The sequence below is a fragment of the Bos indicus genome, chromosome 27 (genome assembly GCF_029378745.1).
Source record: "Bos indicus isolate NIAB-ARS_2022 breed Sahiwal x Tharparkar chromosome 27, NIAB-ARS_B.indTharparkar_mat_pri_1.0, whole genome shotgun sequence".
NCBI classification, from domain to species: Eukaryota; Metazoa; Chordata; class Mammalia; order Artiodactyla; family Bovidae; genus Bos; species Bos indicus.
Window position 1 is genome coordinate 34388265 of NC_091786.1, and position 25151 is coordinate 34413415.

At 38.0% G+C, this 25151-nt stretch overlaps 1 protein-coding gene across 5 annotated transcripts in view; it reads left to right on the forward strand.

Moving 5' to 3' along the window:
• Positions 1-25151, forward strand: part of ADAM32 (ADAM metallopeptidase domain 32) — a 174347-nt gene that overhangs the window by 109704 nt on the left and 39492 nt on the right. For all 5 annotated transcript variants that reach the window (XR_011564439.1, XM_070781446.1, XM_070781445.1 and 2 more), the window contains 3 exons: positions 548-653; positions 1925-2105; positions 8364-8447. Coding sequence is in view for 4 of the 5 variants with exons in the window: in XM_070781446.1 (XP_070637547.1) it covers positions 548-653; positions 1925-2105; positions 8364-8447 (371 nt within the window). In the remaining variant the exon portion in view is untranslated. The remainder of the gene's footprint in view (positions 1-547; positions 654-1924; positions 2106-8363; positions 8448-25151) is intronic.

The window sequence follows — 25151 nt, forward strand, 5'->3', positions numbered from 1 at the left end:
CTTGTATTCTCTCTCTATTGCCTTCTTTCACAGAGCTCTCTTAAGATTTATACTTTTACAACTCTGGTTGTAAAAAAAAAAAAGTATGGTTCCTTGGATGGTAAAGAATCCACCTACTATCCAGGAGACCCGGGTTTGATCCCTGGATCAGAAAGATCCCATGGAGAAGGGAATGGTAACCCACTCCAGTTTTCTTGCCTGGAGAATTCTTTGAAAGAGAAGCCCAGTGAGCTACAGTTCATGGAGCTGCAAAGAGTTGGACGTGGTTGAGCAACTAACACTTTCACTTTCAATTCTCCTCTACCCTCATAGTATCTTTTGAGTTACAAATGACCAAAATGAATTAAAAGGAGAAATAATCATGAGCAATACTTTTCACTTCATTTCTCTCTTCTTAAAACTTCACTAGGGAACTTTTGAATAGATGACAATGATAGAGAAAAAAAGCAAAGAAACATATGAGGAAATTGAGGAGGTTTTAATTTAAATATATTTAAGTTTTAATTTAAAGGAAGTTTTAATCCAAATATATTTCTAACTTTGACAGGTTCAAGAAATGCTCCATTTGCCTGCTATGAAGAAATACAGTCTCAAACTGATAGATTTGGGAACTGTGGCAAATCAGGAGGCAAATATACATTTTGCCCATGGAGGTATGCTATGCAAATAGTGAAAATTCCTATCTTATACACTATAAAATTCTGTTTTTAGTTTTTCACTATGTATGTCATTAATTCCAATGGTTTCAGGTGTCATGTGTGTTCAGGAGTTAATCTGAAATCAAAATCTCTAGTCTTGACATCATTCTTGTACTACAGACTTATTAAATTTCAACCTGATTTTTAAATATTTATATGTAGATGATTACTAGGCTCCAAGATCTTATCCAAGGTTGAAATTAATGATAGCCATTGCACCTTTCCTGTCTGAACATACTCATTATTTTAAAAATGAAAATACTATCCCCATTCATTTGAATGCTTGCCCAAGCTGAAGACTGCCCAGTGTCTCTAAAATGAAGTTCAATTTCTCCTGTGTCTGAAGAGCCCGTTCTTTGATATTTTGGTCATGAATTTCTTTTAACAAATATTTTTAAAGAAACTACCATATGCTGGCCACTAGCTAGTTAGATACAAGTTAGCAAAACATAATGATGATCCTTGTACTCATGGAATTTACAGGCTGGTAAACATATCATCTGGAGAAGGAAATGGCAATCCACTCTAGTATTCTTGCTTGGAGAATCCCAGGGGCAGAGGAGCCTGGTGGGCTGCCATCTATGGGGTCGCACAGAGTCGGACATGACTGAAGCGACTCAGCAGCAGCAGCAGCAGCAGCAGCAGCAAACATATCATCTAACTTTATGCTTCTTGTAACGTTACTTCTTAAGTAATGCTTATGCTGTGATTGTTTTGAAATACCTTACTTTGCCTGTTGAAATTCTACTAACTTGTAAGCTTGGACTTAGATGGCATCTTCTCTATGAGGTTTCTCTGACTACTAAGTTAGAATATATCTTCATCTTAAATATCTGTAAGAATCTGCTTATTTCATTCACAGCACATTTAATAAGATTTATGTCGTATTTAGTATTAGACTGTAAGGTCTTTGAGGGTAGAGGTCACAACGTAGTTTCTGCCCCTCTACAGAGAGATGTAAAATGCTTGAGTGACTTGTTTATTTGACAATCAGTACATCAATCTGTACAGTGAATAAAAAGATCATTAGTGTCATTGAAAGATAAGCATGTATCAGTGGCTTTATGTTTTACTTTAACTGTTAGTAGGAAAGTTTTACATTTCCTAAGATATATTGCCATAAATGGAGAACCATTCTTTATTTTTTTGGTCAAAGAAAGAAAATATGAAGCATTCATAATAAATGCCTACTGTCTAATAATCATATATTTTTATTATGTTTGCAGGAGTCTTATATGTGGAAGATTAATCTGTACCTACCCACTTCAAACTCCTTTCCTTCGAGACAGTGCTTCTGTGATTTATGCTTTTGTGCGAAGTACTATATGTATAACAATGCTCTATGAAACAACAGATGCACAAGATGCACTCGTGGTCAAAAGTGGCTCTATTTGTGATAAAGGGAGGGTAAATAGCTTAAAATCAATTAAAAAATCTGTTCTATTAATTTCCCTTGTGGCTCAGTTGGTAAAGAATCTGCCTGCAGTGCAGGAGACCTGGGTTAGATCCCTGGATTGGGAAGATCCCCTGGAGGAGGACATGGCAACCCACTCCAGTATTCTTGCCTGGAGAATCCCATGGACAGAGGAGCCTGGAGGGCTACAGTCCATGGGGTCACAAAGAGTTGGACATGACTGAGCGACTAAGCACACACTTGACCAAATAACCTCAAATATTTGGATAAGGAGAAAATGAGTAAGCTTCAGTTGGTCTCTGAGGGAAATGGGAGTGTTTGTTCCTTTTTAGAATTTCAGTGTTGTAAGCAAGGAATCTCCAAGAGTTTTGGGACAGGAGTGTGGAGGAGAGAGGTCTTGGGAATACTTGCAGTTAAATATTCCATAACTTGGGAATTCACTTTTATTCTTGGAGAAGAAAGAAGAAATCCCATTTAATTATATATATATCTTTGTGACCCAGTAGATAAGAGTACAACTTAGATGGTGCCTCAAGGAATAAATCTTTACCTCTTGGGTTTGACATTTTGAAGGTTACCCATCCAGTTTAAGATATCACAGCTGTGTGTAAAATGGGGATAATAATAATATTTACTCTATGGAGTTATTGCAAAGATTCAATGAAATGATACTACAAAGTATGTAGTACAATGCTCAACACATAGTAAGAACTAAATATAGGTTGGCTATTATTCTTGGTTGTTGTTATAATTGGTTATCTGTGAGAGCAAACAACCAAATATGGAGAGAGCATGGAATAAATTTACTTCAGAATCTCATTTAGTTCCTAGCCAGAAATTTGCTCATGAAGAACTATCATATAGTATAAAGTGTAGCCTTTGAAGACAGAAGCACAGAGATCTGAATTTTGACTCTTCCTCTTTACCTGACAGATGATTTTGAATAAAATATTAAATATGTAAAATGAATGTATATATTTTGGTGATTTTTGGTGATCTGATAGTTTAAATGAAGTTTACCACAGATAAAGTATATAGTCTTCATATTGACTTCCTCTTCATGCCTAGAAGTCATGAATATCTCCTTGAAGGACAGATATGCCAGGGAGCTCAGTAGATGTATTTATGCCATGGAGTCAAAGCAGTTAAAAAATGAGACACAGTCAATGGATGCTTTGAAATTATTTGTAATTTAGTAAGAACATAATCTTTTCTATAACATGGCAGTTCTTCTCAGTGAGGCCATATGAAAACAAATTTTACCACGTAGCTTTTAATGATACTATAAATCATATATGATAAAACACTCTCGGGAACTTTGTTTCTGTCAGTAATGTCATTAAGTAGCAGGACTTCGTCTCAATTTCAACTGAGGCAGACAAACAAATATAGTACATTCTAAAAAGAGTTGTTAGATGCACCGTGGGGGCCAAGAACTAATGAGAAGACTGAGCACATTAAAAGCTTACAGGGTTAGGTTGTCAGGATTTAGAAAGTGTTTGTGAGGTCATTTCTTTGAAGAGTATTGTACTTTCATGTTTAAAGGAAATCATTTTCTCATTATTTCATTTTAACCTTGAAACAAATCTTGAATGCTTTAGAAAAAGTATTATTGTACTCATTTAAGAAAACTGCAACTTAGGAAGTTGATATTGCTAGAAATAAAGAAGTTAGGAATATATCCTTAATCCTCTGATTATTATACTTTATAGTTAAAAGAATTAATATCTGGATATTAAAATATTCTGCAATAGAATGTTAGATATCTGTAGTAAAGTTAGATGAAAACTTCACATATCTTTTTTAGGGGACTCTAATAATGCCAAAAAATACTCAAACTACCACACAATTGGACTCATCTCATACGCTAGTAAAGTAATGCTCAAAATTCTCCAAGCCAGGCTGCAGCAATACGTGAACCGTGAACTTCCAGATATTCAAGCTGGTTTTAGAAAAGGCAGAGGAACCAGAGCTCAAATTGTCAAATTCTGCTGGATCATAGAAAAAACAAGAGAGTTAAAAAAAAATCTATTTCTGCCTTATTGACTATGCCAAAGGCTTTGACTGTGTGGATCACAATAAAATTGTGGAAAATTCTGAAAGAGATGGGAATACTGGAGCACCTGACCTGCCTCTTGAGAAACCTATATGCAGGTCAGGAAGCAACAGTTAGAACTGGACATGGGACAACAGACTGGTTCCAAATAGGAAAAGGAGTACGTCAAGGCTGTATATTGTCACCCTGCTTATTTAACTTACATGCAGAGTACATCATGAGAAACCCTGGGCTGGAAGAAGCACAAGCTGGAATCAAGATTGCCGGGAGAAATATCAATAACCTCAGATATGCAGATGACACCACCCTTATGGCAGAAAGTGAAGAGGAACTAAACAGCCTCTTGATGAAATTGAAAGAGGAGAGTGAAAAAGTTGGCTTAAAGCTCAACATTTAGAAAACAAAGATCATGGCATCTGGTCCCATCACTTCATGGGAAATAGATAGGGAAACAGTGGAAACAGTGTCAGACTTTATTTTTTTGGGGCTCCAAAATCACTGCAGATAGTGACTGCAGCCATGAAATTAAAAGACACTTACTCCTTGGAAGGAACGTTATGACCAACCTAGATAGCATATTAAAAAGCAGAGATATTACTTTGCCAACAAAGGTCCATCTAGTCAAGGCCATGGTTTTTCCAGTCATCATGTATGGATGTGAGAGTTGGACTGTGAAGAAAGCTGCGCGCCAAAGAATTGATGCTTTTGAACTGTGGTGTTGGAGAAGACTCTTGAGAGTCCCTTGGACTGCAAGGAGATCCAACCAGTCCTTCCTAAAGGAGACCAGTCCTGGGTGTTCATTGGAGGGACTGATGCTGAGGCTGAAACTCCAGTACTTTGACCACGTGATGTGAAGAGTTGACTCATTGGAAAAGACCCTGATGCTGGGAGGGATTGGGGGCAGGAGGAGAAGGGGACGACAAAGGATGAGATGGCTGGATGGCATCACCAACTCGATGCACATGAGTTTGGGTGAACTCCGGGAGTTGGTGATGGACAGGGAGGCCTGGAGTGCTGCGATTAATGGGGTTGCAAAGTGTCGGACACAACTGAGCGACTGCACTGAACTGCACTGAATAATAGCTCATATTTAATAAGAACTCCCATTTATTGATTTCTTTCTATGTAAACTTTTTATATAGGCAAGGAATACAGGATATTATTTAAACTGTGCTCTTAAGGATGGTTTTGTTAGATTTCAGGCTAATGTAGTAAAAAGTGGTTTTTCTTTTGGTTCTGATTTTTATTTCAGTCTTGTTTGATTTGTTACTTCCATATCCCTGCCCTGAATCATTTTTTGGACTGTCTTCTTAAGAACAATTTTACATTCACAACAAAATTGAGAGGAAATTACATAAAGATTTCCCTTATACACTCTGGCCCCACATAAGCATATGTTACCATGTTATTAACTTCTTCCATTCAGTGTGTTATATTTGTTACTACTGATCAGCCTACATGGACACATGTTTATTACACAAAGGAAATAGTTTATATAAGCCTTCACTCTTGGTGTTGTACATACCAGTAGTTTATGGCCTATATTATTTTTCCTCTCTCTAAAGAACTTTATTTTAAAAAATTCTCTCAATTTCTGTATGTCTGAGAAAGCCTTTATTTCTCCATAACTTTTGAAGGAAAATTTCACAGTATATAGAATTCTAGATTGGGGATTTTTTTTTTCTGTCAGTATTTTACTCCACTCTCTTCTGACTGTCTGGCTTCTGAGAAGTGAGATATAATTCTTATCATTGTTTCTCTATAGGTAAGTTTTTTTTTTTTTTTTTTTAATCTTGCTTTTTAAAAGATTTATTCTTTGATTTTCTGTTTGGACATGATATGCCTAGGTGTATCATTTTTTTTTTTTTTTTGTATTTATCCTGCTTATTGTTTTCTGAATTTCCTAAAACTGTGGTTTCGTGTCTGATATTAATTTGGGGAAAATTCTCAGTCATTATTGTTTCAAATGGGGTCTCCAGGGGGCACTAGTGGTAAGGAACCCACTTGCCAATGCAGGAGATATAAGAGACTCGGGTTTGATCCCTGGGTTGGGAAGATCCCCTGTGGGAGGGCATGGCAACCCACTCCAGTATTCTTGCATGGAGAATCCCCAAGGACAGAGGAGTTGGCAGGCTACAGTCTATGGGGTCGCAAAGCGTAGGATACGACCGAAGCGACTGAGCATGCACATTGTTTCAAATATTTCTTCTGTTCCTTGTTCTTTTTCTTCTGGCATTTCCATTACATATACATTATGCTTTTTTGTAGTTGTCCCTTGAATATTCTTTTTTTTGTCTTTGTTCTTTTTGCTTTTTTGTTTTCAAGGATTCTTTTGATATATCCTCTAGCTCAGCGATTCCTTCCTCAGATATGTGAAGTATATTAATAAGCCCATTAAAGGCATTATTCATTTTTGTTAGTGCATTTTTTCACTCCAGCATTTATTTCTTTTCCCTTGGGATTGCTGTCTCTCTGCTTCCATTGCCTATCTGTTCCTACATGCTATCTACTTTGTCTGTTAGAGCCCTTAAGATGTTAATCATGAGTGAGTGAGTCTTCACTAAGTTGTGTCCGACTCTTTGCACCCCACCAGGCTCCTCTGTCTATGGGATTCTTCAGGCAAGAATACTGGAGTGGGTTGCCATTTCCTTCTCATAATTGTTTTAAACTCCAAGGCTGATAATTTCAGTATTCCTGATAATATCTGGTTCTGATACTTGCTCCATTTTTCAAATTGTGTGTTTTGGCTTTTAATATAACCTTATCTGTTTTCTTGAGAGCTGAGCATGATGTGCCAGGCAAAAGAACTGCTAAAATGGACCTTTAGTAATGTGGTGAGGTGTTGTGGCAGGGAAATATTCTTCAGTCCTATGATTAGATCTGTCTTTCAGTGAACCTGTGCCTTTAGATTGTGAACTTCACAAGTGTTTTTCAGGTTTTTTTTTTTTTTTTCTTCCTTTATATGGGACAGTATGGCTGGAGCAGACTGGAGTTGGGTATTTCTCTTTTCACATATGAAAGGTTAAGAGCAGACTGATATTGGGTATTTCCCTTCTCCCAGATCAAATAGGCTCTGATAGAACACAAGCAGATTTATATATAGCCACAAGGCTATAATTATTAATAACTCATTTCTCCTGAGGGCCAGCTTTGTTAAGAACAGGCTGCTCTGGCTACTTCAAAATGGTTTCTTTTCCCCTCCTTCTGCAAGATAACAAGAAAAAAATTTCTCTAATATTTACTGTGAGAATATGGTTGAGCTCCTGGATATACATCACATGAAACAATGGGGGTTCCTCATGACTGGGTGCCTCTGGAGTTTTTAAGTCTCGGGGTTGTCCTTATTGCTGCTGCTGCTAAGTCACTTTAGTCGTGTCTGACTCTGTGCGACCCCATAGATGGCAGCCCACCAGGCTCTGCCATCCCTGGGATTCTCTAGGCAAGAACAGTGGAGTGGGTTGCCATTTCCTTGTCCTTATTGAGGCACTCACAATTCAACAATTACTTTCCTTCCCTGGCACTGGTATCTGAGCTTTCTGCTTGTTAATCTTTGCTCTGATAAGCTGTGACTCCCTGTATTTGCTTGTCTATGTCTCCAGTTTGAGAGCAGTGGTTTGCCACCAAACCACTTTTATGAATCCTAAAGGAGTTTTTTCTTTTTCAGTCTGTTAAACTTTTTCATTGTTTTTAGGATGGAGTGGCAACTTCCAAGCTTCTTATTACATGGGGAAGTAATAACATAAACCTGAATCATTTCTTAAAAATTTATTTTTAAAAATACTTTAGTTTTTAGAAAAGTTTTAAGTTTACATCAAAAGTTGTGGAAAATGCAGGGAATTTCCATGTACCATTTACCCCTACATAAATGCAGACTCCACTATCCACAATGCTACACCAAAAGTCCATAGTTTACATTAAATTTATCTGAAAAATCCCCAAATATTTGTAGCTTAAACTATACGTTTCTAAATAACACTTATGCCAAAGGAGAAATCTCAAAAGAAATTGAAAAACACTTTGAATGAAATGAAAATGAGAATATAACATAAAAATCTGTGGGATGCAGCAGAAACGGTACTTAATGGAAATTTACTGCCCTGAATAACTGTTGTCCTATGTTATAAAATTACTGATGGTAATGTTAAGATAACTGGACTCCTCTAACTTGGAAAAAAATTTGTTTGTTTTTCTTTAGATTTGTGTAAATCGTCGATGTTCAGAAGTAGGGCCATATATAAACCGAGTAAACCAGTGTTCAGCACAGTGCGGTGGAAATGGAGTAAGTAAGCACATGATTCATATTTCCCCAAATTATATCTCTCTTGGTGCTTTTCAGCATCAGTCATTAATTTATTTAACATTTATTAGGTTTCTACCATGTGCTAGGACCTGTTGTATCTAGCTATATGGGGCTGAATCAGATTACTAATTTGTTGCCATTTGCGTTAGGGAATATTTTACAGCATTAAATTGCTGATGCCTTTAGCAAATTTATTATTATAGTTGGGTACTTTTCAGAGGTGTTAAATATTCCCATAAATGCATTGACCTGCTCATTTCAGGAAGGTAATTATGGTAAAATTTGTGTGTCTGTGAATACATAGTGTGAGGGAAATCTATTTGTTTTATCCCTCTTTTTATAATAGACGTTCCTCCCCATTGAGACCAATTTATTTCCCATACCAAAAAAGTAAGAGTGCAATGGATAGAAGGTTAGACTGTTAATCTCAAGTGATAGTGGAACACACCTATTTTATTTTGTTTCTTCTTTAAAAATTGTTATTGGAATATAGTTGATTCACAGTGTTGTGTTAGCTTCAGGTGCACAACAAAATGAATCAGTTGTATGTATACATAGCCATTCCTTTTTAGAGTTTCCCCATCTAGGTTATTAACGAATATTGAGGAGTGTTCCCTGTGCATACCGTAAATCCTTATCAGTTTTCTGTTTTATATACAGTATTGTTTACCTGTTAATCCCAAGATCCTAATTTATCCTTCCCTCACCAATGTTCACCTTTGGTAACTATAAGTTTGTTTTCACATCTGTAACTCTATTTCAGTTTTGTAGCTAAGTTCATTTGTAGCCTTTTTTTTAGACTCCACATGTAAGTGATATCATATAACATTTGTCATTCTCTGTCTGACTTACTTAATTCAGTATGACAATCTCTAGGTCCATCCATGTTGCTTCAAATGGCATTATTTTTTTTTTCCATTGTACACATGTAGCACACCTTCTTTATCCATTCCTTTGCCAATGGACATTTAGGTTGCTTCCGTGTCTTGGCTATTGTAAACAGTTTTGCTATGAACATGGGGGTGCATGTGTACTTTTGGACCAATGGCTTTTTTTGCAGATCTAGAACAAAAAAAAGATCTTAAAATTTGTATGGAACACAGGAAACACAAAAGACCCCAGATAGCCAAAGCAATCTTGAAAAATTGAAATCTTGAAAGAAAAATAAAACTGAAAGAATCAGACTCCTTGACTTCAGACTATACTACAGAGCTGTAGTAATCAAAGCAGTATGGTACTAGCAGAAAAATAAAAATATAGATCAATGGAATTGGATATAAAACCCAGAAATAAACCCACAACCCATGATCAATTAATCTATAACAAAAGAGGCAAGAATACATGGAAAAAAGACAATCTCTTTAATAAATGATGCTTACTGAAAAATTGGACAGCTATATGTAAAAGAATAAAATTAGAATAGTCTCTAGTATCACACAGAAAAATAAACTCAAAAATGGATTAAAGACCTAAATACAACACCAGATACAATAAAACTCTTAGAGGAAAACATAGGCAGAACACTCTATGATATGAAAAGAGCAATGATATCTTTTTGGACCTACTTCCTAGAGTAATGGAAATAAAAACAAAATAAACAAATGGGACTTAATTATACTTAAACACTTTTGCATAGCAAAGGAAACCATAAACAACTGGAAAAGACAACCTACTTAATGCATATTTGCAAATGATGTAACTGATAAAGGATTAATCTCCAAAATATACAAATAGCTCATACAGCTCAATATAAAAAAGAAAAAGACAAAATGAAAAAGTGGGCAGACCTAGTTAGACATTTCTCCAAAGAAGACATACAGATGACCAACAAGCACATGAAAAGAATGCTCAGTGTTACTAATTGTTAGAGAAATGCAAATCAAAACTAAAATGAGATCACCTCACACTGGTCAGAACTGCTATCATCAAAAAAATTTATAAGCAATAAATACAGCAAAGGATGTGGAGGAAAGGGAAGCCTCCTACACTGTTGGTGGGAATGCACACTGGTACAGCCACAGGGAGAATAGTATCAAGGTTCCTTGAAAAACTAAAAACAGAACTACCATATGACCCAGAAATCCCACTCCTAGGCATATATCTGGAGAAAACCAAAATTCAACAATATCCTTCAGTTCAGTGTTCATTACAGCACTATTGACAGCAGAACATGGAAACAAACTAAATGTCCATCAAGAGAGGAATGGATAAAGAAGATGCAGTACATATATACAATAGGATTTTACCCAGCCATGAAAAGAGGCAAAATTGTGTCATTTGCAGAGATGTGGAAGAACTTAGAAACTGTCATACAGACTGAAGTAAGTCAGAGAAAAATATCTTTTATATGTGGAATCCAGAAAAATGATACAGATGAACTTATTTGCAAAGCATAAAGACACAGATAGAGATCAAACATATGGATACCCAGGGAGGAAGGGGGGTTGGGGTGAATTGGGAGATTGGGATTGATGTATATACACCATTGATAATATGTATAAAATAGATAACCAATGAGAATACTGTAACTCTACTCAATGCTCTGTGATGACCTAAATGGGAAGGAAATCCAAAACAGAGGGGTATGTATGAGTATAGCTAATTCACTTTGCTGTACAGTAGAAACTAACACAAGCTTGTAAAGCAACTATACTCTAATAAAAATTAATAAAAAATGAAATAAAATTTCTTATAGATAATATAGTTGTTTTTCTGCTGATAGCTTCTTATCATTTGCCTATATGAGTTCCATCAATTTCCTCTTCCATTTTTGTGTTTTTGTTTTCTCAAATTATTTTATGTTGTGAATTTGTTACCAAATTGAAATAGCTCTAGTTATTTTTTTCTACTTCTTTACCTTTAGTCTTTATGCTACAACAGAATTTTACAAAATCTATTCTGATGCAGAGTTGCAGTTTTTGTTTGTTCATTTGTTTGTTTTAGTTTTATCTGTCTATATATCTCCTTGCTTAGTTGCTCAGTAATGTCCGACTCTTTGCAACCTTTTACATTGTGGCCCGTCAGGCTCTTCCATCCATGGGATTTTTCAGGCAAGAATACTGAAGTGGGTTACCATTTCCTACTCCAGGTATATCACCTTACTGAAAGTTTAATGTGCATTTAAGGTAGAAGAGCTCCTTTCAAGATTTCTGTAAGGCAGGTCTAGGGGTGATGAACTCTCAGCTTTTGTCTTTGGAAAGTCTTTATTTCTCTTTCATATCTGAATGATAACTTTGCCACATAGAATATTCTTGGGTGACAGTTTTTGTCTCTGAGTATTTTGGGAATGTCACCCCTCTGCCCCCTGCCATCTCTGTAGAGTTTTTCTGCTGATAGACTAATGGGGATTCCTTTGTAGGTTACCATCCCTTTTTTCTAGCCTACCTTTAAAATTCTTTTATAAGTGGCCTGTGATAATTTTATTGTGTCTTGAAGGTCTTTTTGCATTAAGATTATTAGGAGATTTTTATTTTCATGTCCTAGTATATCCAGTTCCTTCCCCATGTTTGTGAAGTTCTCAACTATTATTTATTTAAAAATGCTCTCTGTTCTTTTCTCCCTTTCTTCTCTGGTATACCCTTTACCCAGATTGGCTTGCCTAAAAGAGTTGGATAGCTCTCACAGAATTTTGTCATTTTTATATCTTATTTCTCTTTCCTATTCTACTTGTATCATTTCTAGACTTCTATCTTCATGCCCATGTTAGCTCTCTCTTCCATATGGTCTACTCTATTTTTAGAGATTTCTAATGCATTCTTCATCTCATTTATTGAATTCTTCAGCTCCAGAATTTTTATTTGGTTCTTTTTTAGAGTTTTTTTAGAGTCTGAGTCTTATTGGTAAAGTATTCCTTTTGTTCGTTAATTTTATTCCTGAGCTCATTGAACTGCCTTTCTGAGTTTTCTTGTAACTTCTTGAGTTTGTTCATGACATCTATTTTGAATTCTCTATCAGTTAGGCTGCAGTATTTTTTTACTTAAAGTTCAATTTCTGGATAATTCATTTTCTTTTTGTGAAATTGTGTTAACTGGTTCTTCATGGCTCCTGATGAGTCTTTCCTTTTCTGGTGCATTTTCAGTAGGGAATACCTTTCTGCTTGATTCTAATGATTCGATAAATTAGAAATTAGAGAGCTTTCTTTTATTTTCCAGTAGGTGGTGGAATAGTAAAAGTATTGGGGTTTTCTTACAGGAGCTGTTTCTGGTTATTTTGTACCTTAAAGCCTGCACATTCCGCCCTCCAGCACTTCTGTCAGAGTTGTTGCCTGTGCCCTCATCATCACTTTTCTTGTGCCTTAGGGATTCTGTCAGCATCACTGTCCTTGCTGCCTAGAGCACTGGGAAGGTGGGCTCTTCCCTCCTGTCCAGGATCACCTGATTCTCAGGCTCCACCACCACTGTGGGAGGGGAAAAGTGATACAGGAGGCCAGGATCATGCTGCCAATTGTAACAGGTCTGATGTTTTAAAGTTTGTGGGCTCCATTGCTATGGGTTAGGCTCAGCAGCGGGAGGAGCAGTGTCCCACATCCCAGTGCTGCTACTCCTCAGTTACCTGCGGCTGCAGGTGTGGCTGTAGCCAGGAGGCCAGTGTTATCCGTGCCACCTGCTCTGCTACCCCTGGGTTCTCTGTGGTTGCAGACTTAGCTGTCATGGCTGGAGGTCCAGGTTTGCAGGTACAGCCTCTGCTTTCTCTCGTTTCTGCCTTCTCTGTCTATTCCAGTTTACCCACCCTTAGCTTTAAAGATATGTAGAATTTTCTAGTGTGCTGGTGTGTCGGGCAGAGACAACTTTGTTGCAATGTGGATGCTTTACAGGTTGTAGATTGAAGGGGAACAACAGAGGTAGCTTTTCACTTTGCCTTATTGCTGGCATTATCCCTTGGTTTAACCTTGGGGGTCTCATAGATGCAAGTCCTATTGGCTTTCAAAGCTGAATTCTGTGGGGCTCATTTCTTAGGTGCATGCCTGAAAAGTTGGGGTGCCAGAGGTGAGGTTGAAATCCTTTGCTGCTCTGCTGGAAGCTAGGGGTTTTGAATTCCCTCCTGGTTGTGGGTCGCTGGGTGTGGGGTTTATGGCAAGATGGTATCTCAGCGTCTCCTAGTTGCTTCCATGTGGGTTTTTCCTCATTTACTTGGTATGTTAGAATCAATTAGCTTGTGTTGGACTTTTTTTTTCCTTTAGAAGAAACTAGTAGTTGTAGATTCAGCGAGTCCATGGGACGAGGTGAGTTCAAGCCCCTCCTACATCACCATCTTCAGCCGTACTTTTCCAGCTTCTTTTAATTGGTATATTAGAACGTTAACATCCAAAGTGATGATTGATATAGTTGGAATAATAGCTATCATATTTGTTACTGTTTTTTATTTATTGCCTTGTTCTTATTTTTGTCTTCCACTCTTTCTTCTTTTTGCCATTCTAGTTGAGACTTTTGTAATATATGATGCCATTTTCTTTCTTAACACATCAGTTATATTTTTTGGTTTACTTTTTTAGTGGGTTGCCCTAGTGTTTGCAGTATACATTTTACAACTAACCTAAGTCCACTTTCAAGTAACACTATACCGCTTGTAGTATAAGTAATCTTACAATAAGAAAATAACCCATGTCCTCCCTCCTGTCTTTTGTAGCATGCTGGCGTTCATTTTACTTACACAGAAACATACATAAGTGATTACAAAGCTGCTATTATTTTTTTGAACAATCTGTTTTCTATTAGATCAGTTAAGAAGAACAACAGAAATTTTTTTTTGTTTACTTATTCCATCTCTAATACTCTTTTCTTTATGTAAATCTGATTTCTCTGACCTATACAATTTTTCTTATCTTTGATCTTCTTTTATCATTTCTACCACAATAGATTTACTAGTGACAAATTTCTCAGTTTTAGTTTGTCTGAGAAAGTCTATTTTTCATTTTTGAAAGATTAATTTTGCAGGATACGAAATTCTAGCTTGATGATTCTTTTCTTATAAACACTATAAATATCTCACTCCATGCTTTTCTTGCTTGCATTATTTCTGAATAGTAGTCCAGTGTAATTTTTGTCATTGTCTCTCTGTAGATAAGGGTTTTTTTGGTGTCCTTTGGCATCTTTCAAGGTTTTCCTTTATCTTTGACTTTCTACAGTTTGAATATGATACCTACATGTAAACTTGTGGCATTCATCCTGCTTGTTGGATTCTGAGTTTCTTGGGTCTTTAGTTTGGTATCTAACCTTAATTTTGTAAAATTTTCAATCATTATCGCTTCCAGTGTCTTTCATATCTTTTTTTTTTTTGCCTTCTAGTATCCCCTAGAGAAGGGAAAGGCTACCCACTCCAGTCTTCTGGCCTGGAGAATTCCATGGATTGTATAGTCCATGGGATCACAAAGAGTCAGACGTGACTGAGTGGCTTTCACTTTCACTGCCATTTCACATGAGTTATCCCCTTTGTTTCAGTATCCTATCATTTTGCCTTTTCATACTGTTCATGGGGTTCTCAAGGCAAGAATACTGAAGTGGTTTGCCATTCCCTTCTCCAGTGGACCACATTCTGTCAGATCTCTCCACCATGACCCACCCGTCTTGGGTTGCCCCACGGGCATGGCTTAGTTTCATTGAGTTAGACAATGCTGTGGTCCTAGTGTGATTAGATTGACTAGTTTTCTGTGAGTATGGTTTCAGTGTGTCTGCCCTCTGATGCCCTCTTGCAACACCTAACGTCGTACTTGGGTTTCTCTTACCTTGGGTGTGGGGTATCTCTTCACGGCTGCTCCAGCTAAGCGCAGCCATTGCTCCTTACCTTGGACGAGGGGTATCTCCTCACCACCGCCCTTCCTGACCTTCAACATGGGATAGCTCCTCTAGGCCCTCCTGCGCCTGCATGGCCACGGCTCCTTGGACGTGGGGTTGGACCTCATGGCTACTGCCCCTGGCCTCGGGCGTGGGGAGAGTGAAAAAGTTGGCTTAAAGCTCAACATTCAGAAAACGAAGATCATGGCATCTGGTCCCATCACTTCAAGGGAAATAGATGGGGAAACAGTGGAAACAGTGTCAGACTTTATTTTTCTGGGCTCCAAAATCACTACAGATGGTGACTGCAGCCATGAAATTAAAAGATGCTTACTCCTTGGAAGGAAAGTTATGACCAACCTAGAGAGCATATTCAAAAGCAGAGACATTACCTTGCCAACAAAGGTTCGTCTAGTCAAGGCTATGGTTTTTCCTGTGGTCATGTATGGATGTGAGAGTTGGACTGTGAAGAAGGCTGAGCACCGAAGAATTAATGCTTTTGAACTGTGGTGTTGGAGAAGACTCTTGAGAGTCCCTTGGACTGCAAGGAGATCCAACCAGTCCATTCTGAAGGAGATCAGCCCTGGGATTTCTTTGGAAGGACTGATGCTAAAGCTGAAACTCCAGTACTTTGGCCACCTCATGCGAAGAATTGACTCATTGGCAAAGACTCTGATGCTGGGAGGGATTGGGGGAAAGAGGAGAAGGGGACGACAGAGGATGAGATGGCTGGATGGCATCACTGACTCGATGGACGTGAGTCTCAGTGAACTCCGGGAGTTGGTGATGGACAGGGAGGCCTGTTGTGCTGCGATTCATGGGGTCGCAAAGAGTCGGACATGACTGAGCGACTGATCTGATCTGATCTGATCTGATCCCCTTTGTTGTTGTCTCATAGTCTTTGGAACTTCTGGGATTTTTTTTTCCAGTATTTTTTCCTCGTTGTCTTTTAATTTTGGAAGTTCTATTGAGAAATCCTTAAACTCAGAGATTCTCCTCAGCTCTGACAAGTCTACTCCTTATCCCATCTTCATTTCTGTTATAGTTTTGAATTCTAGCATTTCTTTTTGAATCTGTCTTAGAATTTCCATCTGTCTGCTTCCATTACCTATCTATACTTGTTTGCAGTCTATTTTATTTGTTAAAGTCCTTAAAATATTAATTATAGTTAATGTAAATTCCTAGTCTGATAATTCCAACATCCTTACTGTAGGATGCTCTGATGCTTGCTCTGTTCAAACTGTGTGTTTTGCTATTTTTTTTAAATTTTATTTTATTTTTAAACTTTACAATATTGTATTAGTTTTGCCAAATATCGAAGTGAATCCGGCACAGGTATACCTGTGTTCCCCATCCTGAACTCTCCTCCCTCCTCCCTCCCCATACCCTCCCTCTGGGTCATCCCAGTGTACCAGCCCCAAGCATCCAGTATCGTGCGTCGAACCTGGACTGGCAACTCGTTTCATACATGATATTATACATGTTTCAATGCCATTCTCCCAAATCTCCCCACCCTCTCCCTCTCCCACAGAGTCCCTAAGACTGATCTATATATTAGTGTCTCTTTTGCTGTCTCGTTCACAGGGTTATTGTTACCATCTTTCTAAATTCCATATATATGCATTAGTATACTATATTGGTGTTTTTCTTTCTGGCTTACTTCACTCTGTATAATAGGTTCCAGTTTCATCCATCTTATTAGAACTGATTCAAACGTATTCTTTTTAATGGCTGAGTAATACTCCATTGTGTATATGTACCACCGCTTTCTTATCCATTCATCTGCTGATGGGCATCTAGGTTGCTTCCATGTCCTGGCTATTATAAACAGTGCTGTGATGAACATTGGGGTACACGTGTCTCTTTCCCTTCTGGTTTCCTCAGTGTGTATGCCCAGCAGTGGGATTGCTGGATCATAAGGCAGTTCTATTTCCAGTTTTTTAAGGAATCTCCACACTGTTCTCCATAGTGGCTATACTAGTTTGCATTCCCACCAAGAGTGTAAGAGACTTCCCTTTTCTCCACACCCTCTCCAGCATTTATTGCTTGTAGACTTTTGGATCGCAGCCATTCTTCCTGGCGTGAAATGGTACCTCATAGTGGTTTTGATTTGCATTTCTCTGATAATGAGATGTTGAGCATCTTTTCATGTGTTTGTTAGCCATCTGTACGTCTTCTTTGGAGAAATGTCTATTTAGTTCTTTGGCCCATTTTTTGATTGGGTCATTTATTTTTCTGGAGTTGAGCTGTAGGAGTTGCTTGTATATTTTTGAGATTAGTTGTTTGTCAGTTGCTTCATTTGCTATTATTTTCTCCCATTCTGAAGGCTGACTTTTCACCTTGCTAATAGTTTCCTTTGTTGTGCAGAAGCTTTTAAGTTTAATTAGGTCCCATTTGTTTATTTTTGCTTTTATTTCCAATATTCTGGGAGGTGGGTCATAGAGGATCCTGCTGTGATGTATGTCCGAGAGTGTTTTGCCTATGTTCTCCTCTAGGAGTTTTATAGTTTCTGGTCTTACGTTGAGATCTTTAATCCATTTTGAGTTTATTTTTGTGTATGGTGTTAGAAAGTGTTCTAGTTTCATTCTTTTACAAGTGGTTGACCAGATTTCCCAGCACCACTTGTTAAAGAGATTGTCTTTAATCCATTGTATATTCTTGCCTCCTTTGTCAAAGATAAGGTGTCCATATGTGCGTGGATTTATCTCTGGGCTTTCTATTTTGTTCCATTGATCAATATTTCTGTCTTTGTGCCAGTACCATAGTGTCTTGATAACTGTGGCTTTGTAATAGAGCCTGAAGTCAGGCAGGTTGATTCCTCCAGTTCCATTCTTCTTTCTCAAGATAGCTTTGGCTATTCGAGGTTTTTTGTATTTCCATACAAATTGTGAAATTACTTGTTCTAGCTCTGTGAAGAATACTGTTGGTGGCTTGATAGGGATTGCACTGAATGTATAAATTGCTTTGGGTAGTATACTCATTTTCACTATATTGATTCTTCCAATCCATGAACATGGTATATTTCTCCATCTATTTGTGTCCTCTTTGATTTCTTTCACCAGTGTTTTATAGTTTTCCATATATAGATCTTTAGTTTCTTTAGGTAGATATATTCCTAAGTGTTTTATTCTTTCCGTTGCCATGTTGAATGGAATTGTTTCCTTAATTTCTCTTTCTGTTTTCTCATTATTAGTGTATAGGAACGCAAGGGATTTCTGTGTGTTGATTTTATATCCTGCAACTTTTCTATAATCATTGATTAGTTCTAGTAATTTTCTGGTGGAGTCTTTAGGGTTTTCTATGTAGAGGATCATGTCATCTGCAAATAGTGAGAGTTTTACTTCTTCTTTTCCAATTTGGATTCCTTTTATTTCTTTTTCTGCTCTGATTGCTGTGGCCAAAACTTCCAAAACTATGTTGAATAGTAATGGTGAAAGTGGGCACCCTTGTCTTGTTCCTGACTTTAGAGGATGAAAGTGGGCACCCTTGTCTTGTTCCTGACTTTAGAGGAAATGCTTTCAATTTTTCACCATTAAGGATAGTGTTTGCTGTGGGTTTGTCATATATAGCTTTTATTATGTTGAGGTATGTTCCTTCTATTCCTGCTTTCTGGAGAGTTCTTATCATAAATGGATGTTGAATTTTGTCAAAGGCTTTCTCTGCATCTATTGAGATAATCCTATGGTTTTTATTTTTCAATTTGTTAATGTGGTGTATTACATTGATTGATTTGCGGATATTGAAGAATCCTTGCATCCCTGGGATAAAGCCCGCTTGGTCATGGTGTATGATCTTTTTAATGTGTTGTTGGATTCTGGTTGCTAGAATTTTGTTAAGGATTTTTGCATCTATGTTCATCAGTGATATTGGCCTGTAGTTTTCTTTTTTTGTGGGATCTTTGTCAGGTTTTGGTATTAGGGTGATGGTGGCCTCATAGAATGAGTTTGGAAGTTTACCTTCCTCTGCAATTTTCTGGAAGAGTTTGAGCAGGATAGGTGTTAGCTCTTCTCTAAATTTTTGGTAGAATTCCACTGTGAAGCCGTCTGGACCTGGGCTTTTGTTTGCTGGAAGATTTTTGATTACAGTTTCAATTTCCGTGCTTGTGATGGATCTGTTAAGATTTTCTATTTCTTCCTGGTCGAGTTGTGGAAAGTTGTATTTTTCTAAGAATTTGTCCATTTCTTCCACGTTGTCCATTTTTTGGCATATAATTGTTGATAGTAGTCTCTTACGATCCTTTGTATTTCTGTGTTGTGTGTTGTAATCTCTCCATTTTCATTTCTAATTTTATTGATTTGATTTTTCTCCCTTTGTTTCTTGATGAGTCTGGCTAATGGTTTGTCAATTTTGTGTATCCTTGCAAAGAACCAGCTTTTGGCTTTGTTGATTTTTGCTATAGTCTCTTTTGTTTCTTTTGCATTTATTTCTGCTCTAATTTTTAAGATTTCTTTCCTTCTACTAACCCTGGGGTTCTTCATTTCTTCCTTTTCTAGTTGCTTTAGGTGTAGGGTTAGGTTATTTATTTGACTTTTTTCTTGTTTCTTTAGGTATGCCTGTATTGCTATGAACTTTCCCCTGAGGACTGCTTTTACAGTGTCCCACAGGTTTTGGGTTGTTGTGTTTTCATTTTCATTAGTTTCTATGCAAATTTTGATTTCTTTTTTGATTTCTTCTGTGATTTGTTGGTTATTCAGCAGCGTCTTGTTCATCCTCCATATGTTTGAATTTTTAATCATTTTTCTCCTGTAATTGAGATCTAATCTTACTGCATTGTGGTCAGAAAAGATGCTTGGAATGATTTCTATTTTTTTGAATTTACCAAGGCTAGCTTTATGGCCCAGGATGTGATCTATCCTGGAGAAGGTTCCATGTGCGCTTGAGAAAAAGGTGAAATTCATTGTTTTGGGATGAAATGTCCTATAGATATCAATTAGGTCTAACTGGTCTATTGTATGTTTAACGTTTGTGTTTCCTTGTTAATTTTCTGTTTAGTTGATCTATCCATAGTTGTGAGTGGGGTATTAAAGTCTCCCACTATTATTGTGTTATTGTTAATTTCTCCTTTCGTACTTGTTAGCATTTGTCTTACATATTGCGGTGATAATTGTTATATCTTCTTCTTGGATTGATCCTTTGATCATTATGTAGTGACCATCTTTGTCTCTTTTCACAGCCTTTGTTTTAAAGTCTATTTTATCTGATATAAGTATTGCTACTTCTGCTGTCTTTTGGTCCCTATTTGCATGGAGAATCTTTTTCCAGCCCTTCATTTTCAGTCTGTATGTGTCCCCTGTTTTGAGGTGGATCTCTTGTAGACAACATATGTAGGGTCTTGTTTTTGTATCCATTCAGCCAGTCTTTGTCTTTTGGTTGGGGCATTCAACCCATTTACGTTTAAGGTAATTACTGATAAGTATGATCCCATTGCCATTTACTTTATTGTTTTGGGTTCGAGTTTATACACCGTTTTTGTGTTTCCTGTCTAGAGAATCTCCTTTAGTATTTGTTAGAGAGCTGGTTTGGTGGTGCTGAATTCTCTCAGCTTTTGCTTGTCTGAGAAGCTTTTGATTTCTCCTTCATATTTGAATGAGATCCTTGCTGGGTACAATAATCTGGGCTGTAGGTTATTTTCTTTCATCACTTTAAGTATGTCTTGCCATTCCCTCCTGGCTTGAAGAGTTTCTATTGAAAGATCAGCTGTTATCCTTATGGGAATTCCTTTGTGTGTTATTTGTTGTTTTTCCCTTGCTGTTTTTAATATTTGTTCTTTGTGTTTGATCTTTGTTAATTTGATTAATATGTGTCTTGGGGTGTTTCGCCTTGGGTTTATCCTGTTTGGGATTCTCTGGGTTTCTTGGACTTGGGTGATTATTTCCTTCCCCATTTTAGGGAAGTTTTCAACTATTATCTCTTCAAGTATTTTCTCATGGTCTTTCTTTTTGTCTTCTTCTTCTGGGACCCCTATGATTCGAATGTTGTAGCGTTTAATATTGTCCTGGAGGTCTCCGAGATTGTCCTCATTTCTTTTAATTCGTTTTTCTTTTATCCTCTCTGATTTATTTATTTCTACCATTCTATCTTCTAATTCACTAATCCTATCTTCTGCCTCTGTTATTCTACTATTTGTTGCCTCCAGAGTGTTTTTAATTTCATTTATTGCATTATTCATTATATATTGACTCTCTTTTATTTCTTCTAGGTCCTTGTTAAACCTTTCTTGCATCTTCTCAATCTGTCTCCAGGCTATTTATCTGTGATTCCATTTTGATTTCAAGATTTTGGATCAATTTCACTATCATTATTCAGAATTCTTTATCAGGTAGATTCCCTATCTCTTCCTCTTTTGTTTGGTTTGGTGGGCATTTATCCTGTTCCTTTATCTGCTGGGTATTCCTCTGTCTCTTCATCTTGTTTAAATTGCTGAGTTTGGGGTGTCCTTTCTGTATTCTGGCAGTTTGTGGAGTTCTCTTTATTGTTTCCTCGCTGTGTGTGGATTTGTACAGGTGGCTTGTCAAGGTTTCCTGGTTAGGGAAGCTTGTGTCGGTGTTCTGGTGAGTGGAGCTGGATTTCTTCTCTCTGGAGTGCAATGAAATGTCCAGTAATGAGTTATGGGATGTCTATGGTTTTGGGGTGACTTTGGGCTGCCTGTATCTTGGAGCTCAGGGCTGTGTTCCTTGCTGCTGGAGAATTTGCTTGGTATGTCTTGCCCTGAAACTTGTTTCACCCAGAGAGGTTTACAGTGTTATATGGAGAAGAGAAGAGTGAGGAGGGAGTTAGAGGTGACCCGAATGTGATGAGGTGGAATCAATAGAGGAGAGAGTGGGCTATTCAGTAATCTCCTCCTTATGTGCACTCCACAACTGGACTGCTCAGAGTTGTTCACAGAGTTATACAGAGAAGAGAAGAAGGAGGAAGGTGGCAGAGGTGGACAGGAGGATAAATGGGGGGAATGAAAAGGAGGCAGACAGATCCAGCCAATAATCAGTTCCCTAAGTGTTGTCCACCGTCTGGAACACACAGAAATTCACAGAGTTGGGTAGAGTAGAGAGGGGTTAGGGAGGAGACACAGGCGACCTGGTGGAGAAAAAGGAGAGTCCAAAGGGAGAGAGAGCAGTTAAGCCAGTAATCTCGCTCCCTAGTGAAAAATGGGTACTGAAGACTGGGTTCTTAAAGGTACAAAATTGGTAATAAATACATAAAAGCAAAAATTTAAAATCTAGAGTAGAGTTTGGAATTTCAAAAATATGATGTTAAAGAAAAGAAGAAGGAAAAGAAAGAGAGAAAAAACGAACAAAGAAAAACAAACAAGGTCGCGAAAATTATAAAGAAAATATAGGTACAAAATTGATAACTAATACCAAAAAGCAAAAGTTAAAAATCTAGAGTAGAGTTTGGAATTTCAAAAATACAATGTTAAAAAAAGAAGAAGAAAAAGAGAGAGAGAAAAAAACAAACAAGAACAAACAAAGTCGCATAAATTATATAAAAAAAAAATACAGGTACAAAATTGATAACAAATACCAAAAAGCATAAATTAAAAATCTAGAGTAGAGTTTGGAATTTCAGATATACAATGTTATTTAAAAGAAGACGAGAAAGAAACAGAGAAAAAGAAAAAGAAAAAATAAGAAAGGGTCACAAAAATTATTAAAAAAAAAAAAACTATAGGTACAAAATTGATAACAAATACCAAAAAGCTAAAATTAAAAATCTAGAGTAGAGTTTGGAATTTCAAAAATACAATGTTAAAGAAAAGAAGGGGAAAAAAAGGTCAAAAAATTATTAAAAAAAATATATATATGAAGTTTGCTTTAAAAAAAAATAGGGTCTTCTTTTTTTTTTTGCAAAGTAATCAGTTATAAAAGTGGAAATTAAAGGAATAATACAAATAGTAAAAATATATGTAGGACTTTCTCCGGTTTTGTTGTGAGTATTGTGGGTTCAGTTCATTTTGGCTAGTTCCTTGGTCCGACTTATATTTCTCAAGATCTATAGGCCCCTTCCTATGTAGTTGGTAGTAACCACAGGGTTTTAATCTATTGCCTGTAGCTTCCAAGGCGGTTCCCTCTGTTATAGCTTCTTCTGTTTGCTGGTCTCTTCAGTGTCTGGTTTCCGCCCTGACACAAAGGGGACGGTGGAGGACACTTTTTTTTTTTTTTTTTTAGGCTTACTTGTTCAGTCGCGCTGAGGGGAGGTAGGGAGGGATGCTGCAAACAAATAACATTGGCGTGTGCTTGCAGTGCCTCAGCTACACTGGGTCTGCCCCCCGTTCACGGCACGTGTAGCCTCTATGCCCACGCTGCTCAAGCTCTAGGTTGCTCTGCCAGGAACCATCCGTGGCCAGCCCTGGGCTGCCTGTACTTCCCAGGTCCAAGCCGCTCAGGTTCAGGCACTCGGGTAGTCCTCAGAGGCGCAGACTCTCGGTTGGGCCTGCGTTTTGTGCCCTTCCCAGATCCGAGCAGCACAGGTGATGAGGTGTTTGGCGCGCGCGATTGCTGCGACTTATCACCTCCCCGCCGCTCGGTTATCTAGTTGTGCACCGGCACACCTTCTCAGGCAGATGTTGACCGTCCAGACCCCCAAGAAGTTTTAGTTAGCAAAGAAGCCTGATTACAGTTTTATAGATAATGTCTCTCTGGGGCTGCGATTGTCCCCTTCCGGCTCTGGCTGCCTATCACCGGAGGGGGATGGTCTGCCGCCCGCTATCTCTGTTCAGTCCTTTGTTCGGTGCACGGGCCTGGCGGTGTCATAGGTTAGGGCTGGCTTTTTGCGTGGTAGATATCCCACAGTCTGGTTTGCTAGCCCAAATTATTTCGCTCAGATAGCGCTGGGGGTGTTCAGGCCAGATTCTTACTCTAAGCGATGCAGCCCGTGCCGCACCTCCCTGCCCAGCCCCCGCTTGCTAATGGCGGATGCAGGCGTCGGCGCTGCTTCTGTGCTGGGGGAGTTACCGTAGGGCTCGCAACGTGCAGGTTTTAATTGCTTATTTACTTTTCCTCCCTGTTATGTTGCCCTCTTTGCTTCCAAGGCTCAGCACAGATTTGGCAGTGAGAAGGTTTCCTGGTGTTTGGAAACTTCTCTCTTTTTAAGACTCCCTTCCCGGGATGGGACTCCATCCCTCCCTCTTTTGTCCCTTTATTTTTCCCTACCTCCTTTCGAAGACTTGGGTTGCTTTTCTGGGTGCCTGTTGTCCTCTGCCGGAATTCAGAAGTTGTTTTGTGGAATTTACTCCGCGTTTAAATGTTCTTTTGATGAATTTGTGGGGGAGAAAGTGTTCTCCCCGTCCTACTCCTCCGCCATCTTAGCTCCTCCCCCTGTTTTGCTATTTTTTAAACCCTGTAATTTTTTTCCTGATAGCTGTACATGATGACTGGGTAAAAGGAACTGCCATAGTGAAAGCCTTTAATAATATGTGGTAAGCTCTATGGAAGAGGGGTGGAAGCATTCTATAGTCCTGTCATTAGGTCTATCTTTTAGACTTAATATACTTTTGGTCTGTGAATTTCATGAGTGTTTCTCAGTTTTTCCCTGCTTCTTAGATGGAATATGATTGGTAAGTAGGCTAGAGTTAGAATTTTCCCTTCACCTATGTTAGATAGGCATGGAAAAAAAAGAAAACTCAATAAATTTAGGCTCTGATATAGTAATTTCTCTTAAGGTTAAACCTTGTCAAGAAGAACAGAGTATTCTGGTATGTTTCAAAACTTCTTCCATTCCCCTCCCCCTGCTGAAAATGCAAGGGAATTTTTCTCTGTTATTTACTGTGAGAATCTGGTCTAGCTCCTAGAGGTAAAATTCACAAAAGCGTAGGGCCCGTTGGACACTCTTAGAGTTTTTAACTCTCAGACTTGACCAAACTGAGCCTCTGGTAGTATATCTGTTTCCTATTCTGGTACTGAATCTCATGGGGATT